We start from the raw sequence: 7,792 nt of genomic DNA on the forward strand, positions 1-7,792 counted from the left end.
CAGACTTTTATTTTACGAGATGCACGTTGCCATAGTGACCACGAGCTATGAGAGAGAGGAGAGGAGGAGGAATGAAGAAAAGGTGGTGGGGGGGGTGGAAACTTGCATGCTCTCAGACTGAGTCATGCCGTCAGAAATCCAAAACACACAAGCACGCATTGTGAACAAAGCTAGTGCCTCTAGTGGCTCACTCATGTTTTACATGCAACTGCTGATACAGACATGTTACACACGTTACATACCATGACCAAAGATGTGTGGCCAGCCCTGCTTTTAGCAAAACAGAGCTTCCAGACACACACCTTAAGCCTTTACCCTTTTAGAGCCATTTTGTCAGCAGTGGAACTTTAATAAAGTATCTTCCAGATTGAGAGCAGTATGTTGGTATGTCCTCTGAAGCACACACACACACACTCACTCACTCGCGCGTGCTCTCTCTCTCTCTCGTGCTTTCTTTCTTTCTACCTACTTCACTTCCTGTCTCTCTCTTCACAGGGTGTCAAGTATCCAGCACCAGCTGGCCCAGTTGGACAGCGCGAGCTGTTCGGGCCGCGCCGAGGCCGACCGCGACCGCGACTGTCTGCAGCTCCTGAGGGAGAAGGAGGCGCTCCTGCAGGAGCTGACGCTGCTCAGCCAGCAGCAGCGCCCCCTGGAGGTCATCCTGCAGCTAGATGAGGAGAAGCGCAGGCTCGAGGAGGAGGTGCAGGAGGCCCAGAGCGCTCAGAGTCACGGCGCCAGCCAGAGGTCAGCAGACGTCACCGCAGCCCCGTCCTGACACCACCCGGCGCAAACCCCGGCCCGTTCCGCTTTAGTTCGGAGACGAACATAAGAACGCGCTTCTGCGGTGGTGACGCACGGTGGCGACGGGGCAAAGCTCCTAGCCGGCAAGCCACTGTGCGGTAATGTGACGGAATGTGCACGAGAATGTTCCTGCTTGCAAATTTAGCTGAAGCGTGTAGGGGAGAGGTTCTGGATTCGGGCAGCCGGACCCGAGGACCGCTGGAGCGTGTGCAGAGAAGGGGCTTATCAGCAAACGGGCATAAAACGGCGGCAGCGAACGGTTGATACCGCATTCCAAAGCACAATCGTGGTGATTTCAGAGTCCGCCAGCCGTGGCGCGTTAGTTTAGATGTGTCTGGGGTAAAGAGGGCACCTTCGTGTCCCCAGCGGGGCTAGAGGAGGCAGCTAGCAGCTCAAGGAGGTGCGTGGAGCATGGCTTTGGGGAGGTGCTGGTGCCCGGAGGGTACACCCCTCAAAGGGTTAGTCAGGGAGGTCAAGGCCTTCAGTAAGGTGTGTTTATTCTGATAGAATGACATGTACATATTCAATAAGGTATTCATTCTTTTTGTATTTAACATTGTTACTTTTGGGGTTTTTTGGTTTTTTTTTTGGTTCCGTGCAGAGATATAAGTGTGTGTGTGTGTGTGTGTGTGTGTGTGTGTAGGATACTGCAGCAGGAGAAGAGGAATGTGTTGTTGAGACAGCTGGAGGAAGCCACCCGCATTACCACCTATCTACATTCTCAGTTGAAGAGGTACACACACACACACACACACACACTCTCTCTCTCTCTCTCTCTCAAACTCACACACACTGGAACATTTACACACTGAACACAAATGTTTCCCAATTTCACTTAAAAATCTGATCGCAAGGTTTGATCGTTCTTGTCTCCTTCGCATTCTTGTGTCCTGTTCCTGGTTTGCCGCCGCCGTCTCGCCACAGTCTCTCGGCCAGCACGCTGACGGTGTCGTCCAGCAGCAGCCGGGGCTCTCTGGCCTCCAGCCGCGGCTCGTTGGCGTCCAGCCGGGGCTCGCTGAGCTCGGTCAGCTTCACTGACATCTACGGCCTGCCCCAGTACGAGCGCTCGGACGGCCCCGGCGAGCACCTGCCCGAGCCGGCTTTCCGCCTCCTAGCGCCGCCGCTCGAGGTGTCGGGAGCCAAGCGCGGCCCGGACGCTCCCCGCTCGCTGGCCTCCATGTCGTCCCGCTCCTCGCTGTCCTCCCTGTCGCCACCCAGCTCGCCCTTGGACACGCCCTACCACACCGGTGCCCAGGACTGCCCCCTCACCCAGATGACGGAGGAGTACATGGAGCTGGCCGGCCGCAGTCTGGCGCCGGAGGGTCTCCGGGGCCCGGCCGTGGCCCCGCAGCACGCTGCTCTGGCTGGGGAGGGCGACACTGCGGGCACAGCGCCCCTTCTGGAGGGCAAGAGCCATAGAGATGGCGGCCTCCAAGGGACCTACAGCGCTACAGGTGAGGAATGCCGTACCGAATTTTGACCTCCGATACCCTCTGTTCAGGTTTGGTGATAAAACGGTGCATAACTGTGTGTGTTCGTGCGTTCGAGGCGCAGGGGTGATTTTGCGCTCTGACGGCGTGAACCGAAGCAGCCGCAGAGCTCGCCGTGTCTCTGCTGGTGTGAGTGAAGATGTGCTGGCGACTGACAGCGGCGTGTTTGAGGCCTGGAGCAGGAGGTTAGACCAGACATGCCTGCACGCACACACACACGCGCGCGCACACACGCGCACGCACGCACGCACGCGCGCGCACACACACGCGCGCGCGCACACACACGCGCGCACGCGCACGCACGCACACACACACACGCGCGCGCGCGCACACGTGGACGTTATTTGGCTTTCGACATTTCTGCATTTTCTTTTTCCCATGAAAGAAAAGTAAACATTCATTTTGTCTTGATCAGGACACATTCATGGTGTATGGTGGATATGACTGTGTGTGTGTGTGTGTGTGTGTGTGTGTGTGTGCATGCATGCATGTATATGGGTAACTTGTGTGTACAGTAAATGTCTTGCTAAACTTTTCGACTCAGCAGGACAGAAGAGGCGGAGGAAGTCATGTTCTCCCGAGATGCCATCAGCGCTCCGGACGCCCCTCAGGTTCAGCTGGGACTCCTGTAAGCCTGTGGTCCTATCCTCCCTCACTCTCCCTTTCTCTCTCCCCCTCACACTCTCTGGGCTGCGTGGCTTCTGATCAGGCTGTCTGTCTGCAGGTTTGACTCTAGCTGCATGTCCCTGCTGCTGCATCTACTTCAGATGAGGAATCTGAACAAGGCCATCGTGAGAGATGGCTACAAAGTGTAAGTCCGCAAAGCGCCCCGGTCACGTTTACATTTACATCCGCGTTACAGGGGTCACATTTACATTCATTTACAATGTACTCATTTATCCGTGTGATTGTGTGTGTGTCTGCTCACAGCTAGTCCAGCCCATGGCCTCGGGGTTAGGAGGGGTCTAGCATGCACCACGTTTAACCTGCCTCTAAAACGTTCCCTAACTTTTGACCACATCACCCAGGCCAAATGGACTGGGGAATAGTAATATTAGCCAGTAATATGATTCAGTCGATCTCCATGGCTGAACTGGTAACTCTTTCTGATGAATAACAAGTTAACTATTATCTAATGGTGTGATAAAACATAATTATCAGTTGAATTATAATACATTTACCTTGTAGATAGACATGATGATGATGATGATGTCAAACAGGTAATATAAATACTCTGTTAATGATACCTGTTCAAACTAAAGCTGGAATATGTGCGCTACTTAAGAAGCAAATGTGTAACCATGCACTGCATACTGAGAGATCTTGGCACAGTTTTAAAGAGCAGGTATAGTGGCTTAGAGTGTCTGAATGCCTGGTTGTTGTCGTCGTATAGTTTAATCCTTCAAAGTAATGCCTATAAAAACATTTCTGCTTATTAGCCACTTGTTAGAATATGTTATGATGGCGTTACTGATGAGCTTAAATCCTGCCACTGCTTTAATATCCTGTTTCACTCTGTGTGTGTGTGTGTGTGTGTGTGTGTGTGTGTGTGTGTGTGTGTGTGTGTGTGTGTGTGCGCGCGCGTGTGCGTCAACCAGCTTTGTGAAGGTGCACGTGCTCCCCGTAGAGTCCGGCCGGCCGTGCACGTACTACTGCTGTAAGGCCCAGGAGCCGCGGTCGGCGATCAGCTTCAACGAGGGCTTCCGGATCCCGCTGCCTGCAGGGGGCGCCAGCGCGCACGCCCTACACCTGCAGCTCTGCGCCCTAGGACCCCTCGGCCACGAGGAGCTTCTGGTGAGGTCACGCTGCAAAACCGCATGCAGCTTATGCAGCCAGTTATTAGTGAGACTGGAACTGGGAAGCGCGATCAGCGGCCTCCAGAGCTGCGCTTTTCACAGCTAACGCACCTGATTCAGCTCACCGGCGATGCGTTCGTGCAGGAAAAACTGCAATGTTGTAAAGTGCTTGGGGGCCAGTTTGAGAAGACCGAAGTAATGGTGTCTGTCTGTCTGTCTGTGTGTGTGTCAGGGCTCAGCCCAGGTCACCCTGGCTGACTGTGCAGGCAGCGTCGAGATGCTGTTCCAGTGGTATCGGATGCAGCTGCTGCAGCCCCCTGGTGGCGGAACAGAGAACCACCGGCCCGAACCCACCAGCCTGTGCCGGCCCAGCCACAGTGTGGACGAGGAGGACGAGGAGGTCGAAGAGGATGGCAGAGCCCAGGCAAGGATGCAAGTGGCTCACCTCACCCTGGTGCTTATGTTTAGTTTCTTGCACCCAATGCGCTGAGGTGCGTCTCCTCCCTTTCTGCTTCTCTCTGTAGCTCTGTATGGGGGCTCAGATGGAGGAGATGAAGAGAGGGTTGGATCTGAGCGAGGAAGAGCTCGACCGGAAAGAGGAGCAGGGGGAGGCGGCGTCTGAGAGGTACAGACGCCCTCCTGCTGGGCGTTACTACGTGACTCGGACCTCACAAATGCGCAGTGTTTACTCGTCCGTTTCAAGTGAAATGTGTGCATACCGGTGGACGGCAGTGAACTCTGATTGCTTGTGACAGTGTATTGTTAGTGAGGCAGGAAGGCATGTGAGCACAGCCTTTCGTGTGGGAGGTGCGTCCCCTCTGCCTGTAGCCGTGCATGTGGTCTGTGCTGCTCATGCCTGTAGCCATGCGTACGGTGTGCGTTGCAGGAGCTGGCAGGAGTCTGTGGACAGTGGCTGCAGTAACAGCACAGCGTTTGTTATACCCTGTGCCGAAGGCCTCTGTGCCGAGGGCATCTGTGCAGCCACAGGGGGGCGCTGTGTCCCTGAAATGTCTCTTGTTATAAAGGTAAGTGTCTTGCATAACTCTGCCTACATAACTGTCCCAGACGTTTATGATGGTCAGAAGGTCTAAATAATAAGACTCAAAGATTCTGTTCATCACTGAGAGGTCTAGTGTCAGTGTTATAAATGAGTTTCAGTGTGCTAAATCATTTCTAGACGGATGGTGCTGTCACATGATTAGCAACAGTGGCAACGGGTTACAAAAGAAATTTAGGAGAAAACTACAAATTATAAATAAAGTACCGTTTTAAGGGTTTACATTTCAGCACCAAAATGGAGAAGGAATGCTTTAGATGTAAAACATTATCCAGACTTGATCTGACTGAAAGTGTGATCGTAGGTGCTCCATAGGTGAAACATGAAACTAAAATGCTTTCAGGTTGACAAGGCAACCAACACAGAGCTGATGCGCATGCAGCCTAAAGAGAGAGTGGGGCGTTGGGGCCACGCCCCCCCGTTTCTGCGTAGCAGCACACTGGCACGATCGCACACATTCTCACCTGGAGCCCGCAGCCAATACGTCTGCAGGGTGAGTGGGTCTCCATCTAACACGCGCACTCTCTCTCTCTCTCTCTCTCTCACACTCTCTCACACGCACTCCCACACACACCTCTGCTACTCTTGGAATCCATCTTCTCTGTCTCTTGCAGTTGTACCGCAGTGACAGTGATAGCTCCACTCTACCAAAGAAGTCACCCTTCATCAGAAACACTCTGGAGAGAAGAACCCTCAGATACAAACAGGTGTGCAAGACACTCAGAAAAAGGGAACTTGCAGAGTTTGTCATTGAAATGGGCTAGTATTAGTAGTAATCTACTAGGAGTCTAGTAGCTTGTCTATACGTCTATGTCTTTATCCTCTCTCTTCGTGCATCTGCGCACCCGCGTGTGCTCCTCACACAGCAGCCTCACCGCTCCTCACTGGCCGAACAGCCCACGCGCACCTCGCTGGATCTGGAGCTGGACCTCCAGGCATGCCGGACGCGACAGAGGCAGCTGAGCGAGGAGCTGATAGCGCTGCGTGAGCTTAAACTGCGGCTGGAGGAGCCAAGTCAGGGACCCCGGGGCCCCCCAGATCTGCCCCACTGGGCCCTTAGAGATGAGCGTTTCCGTGGGCTCCTGAGAGAGGCCCAGAGACAGGTAGTCACTGACACCCTGCACTCTCCCTCTTCTCCCATGAAGCTTGGGCGCTGGCAGGGCTTAAATGTCACTGATATTTCGCTATTTCGAAATGGTAATTTTCAGTGGCACATTTTTTTCCCCCAACTAAAGTCTGTGAATTTTTGGGAGATTATGAACGTGTGGGTGTGTGTGGCTTTAACTTTCTGTTGTTGCTGTTGTTTTAATGCCGGTTTTCCTTCATTTTCGTCCCTCCAACCTGCCCTCACGCTGTCAGGCGAAGCAGAGCCGACAGGAGCAGAGGCAAGAGGAGGCAGCAGACAGAAGGCTGAGGAAGGCCTCTAAGGAGGTCCTGCAGATGAGGGGCCAGAGCCCGAAGGAGCCGCTCCCTGTGCAGACGTTCAGGTGGGCCGCCCACTGCTCCAGCTTCCACACTGTGTGTCAGCAGCTCCCGGCATATGGCTCTGATCTACACACTGGGCTTAATGGTTTGAGCTCTGGCAGAGTTAATAGGATTATATGGTTCCTGCTGTCTTTATAGCTTGTCCGTCGTGTTCATATTCTGTGCCATATACCGTTGTAGTCTCTCATTGATTATAAAGTAACAGCTCAACACTTTGCTCCATCAGAGAGAAGATGGCTTTCTTTACTAGACCAAGGTTCAACATCCCACCCCTGCCAGCCGACGACGTGTGACTCCTGGACACCAGAGCAGATATGAAGTTTTTTTTTTTTGTTGTTGTTGTTTTTTATCCAAGCCCATGAAGTAATTAGAGAAACCATGTAGTTATTTCAGCACAGAGAAGAAAATGAAAGCTATTAATATGCAAGTCTCAACAGAAAGCTGCAGAAAGCTGTTCAAAAGGGGTGCGTGCGTGTGTGTGGGTTTACTAATGCGCGCGCACACACACACACACACACACACACACATCAATATTTTGTGTAATTAAATATTGATATCTTGGCTGATTTTCTCCAAATGTTGAAAAGGGGAAATGGCTGTTTCATAAGAGAACAAACGATCCTTGTATTCATGTACAATGTACTTGTGAAATGTCAGCGTTTTGTGCTTACCTAAGGCTGGAAGACGGGAACAAAGTCAGTTTAGACAAATTCACTGTACTGTAACTTATTTTATAGTACTTTTCCTTGAAGGAAATAAAATTGCTTCCTGCGTTTTTGATGTATTTTATAAAACTTCAGACAAACAGCACTTCCTGTAAGTGTCTGACGTACAGTAGAAGGGAACTTTTGGCTGATTTTGTTTCTGTTACCTGATTCTTTAATGTTATTTACGTAAAATGTCACTTTTTGATCCACTTTTATTACAGTTGTCATTGTCATCTGTGCTATTGTTATATTAAAATTATTAATATTATTTCTTGTACTTTTCAATATATAGATAAATATATGAAATACTGATTTCAGATTTTTTTCTAATGGTGTCTGTAGGAACATCTGCAGCGTTACCTCTTTTGTAAAGATAAAACCATTAAACTATAAAAGTGCAGCTTTGTCATAATTTGCAGCACGTTGTTTGCTTTACCATTACATATAAGCATCAAT

At 51.4% G+C, this 7,792-nt stretch overlaps 1 protein-coding gene across 5 annotated transcripts in view; it reads left to right on the forward strand.

Annotated features, from left to right (window-relative positions):
• The window catches only part of wwc3 (WWC family member 3), a 31,557-nt gene extending 23,809 nt beyond the window's left edge, over window positions 1-7,748 (forward strand). Inside the window, exons 9-23 of one of the 5 annotated variants that reach the window (XM_035524684.2) lie at window positions 496-744; window positions 1,445-1,534; window positions 1,726-2,255; window positions 2,350-2,476; window positions 2,836-2,919; window positions 3,016-3,102; window positions 3,890-4,085; window positions 4,320-4,511; window positions 4,612-4,712; window positions 4,974-5,112; window positions 5,488-5,637; window positions 5,759-5,851; window positions 6,014-6,247; window positions 6,504-6,631; window positions 6,856-7,748. In XM_035524684.2, coding sequence (XP_035380577.2) covers window positions 496-744; window positions 1,445-1,534; window positions 1,726-2,255; window positions 2,350-2,476; window positions 2,836-2,919; window positions 3,016-3,102; window positions 3,890-4,085; window positions 4,320-4,511; window positions 4,612-4,712; window positions 4,974-5,112; window positions 5,488-5,637; window positions 5,759-5,851; window positions 6,014-6,247; window positions 6,504-6,631; window positions 6,856-6,922 — 2,467 coding nt within the window. In that variant the 3' untranslated portion in view covers window positions 6,923-7,748. Of the gene's footprint in view, window positions 1-495; window positions 745-1,444; window positions 1,535-1,725; window positions 2,256-2,349; window positions 2,477-2,835; window positions 2,920-3,015; window positions 3,103-3,889; window positions 4,086-4,319; window positions 4,512-4,611; window positions 4,713-4,973; window positions 5,113-5,487; window positions 5,638-5,758; window positions 5,852-6,010; window positions 6,248-6,503; window positions 6,632-6,855 lie in introns of all 5 variants that reach the window. The other 4 variants (XM_035524682.2, XM_035524683.2, XM_035524685.2 and 1 more) reach the window with 4 other exon arrangements.
• Window positions 7,749-7,792: the final 44 nt, after the last annotated feature.

This window comes from Electrophorus electricus, chromosome 7 (genome assembly GCF_041902795.1).
Source record: "Electrophorus electricus isolate QZ-2024a chromosome 7, ASM4190279v1, whole genome shotgun sequence".
Lineage (NCBI taxonomy): Eukaryota > Metazoa > Chordata > Actinopteri > Gymnotiformes > Gymnotidae > Electrophorus > Electrophorus electricus.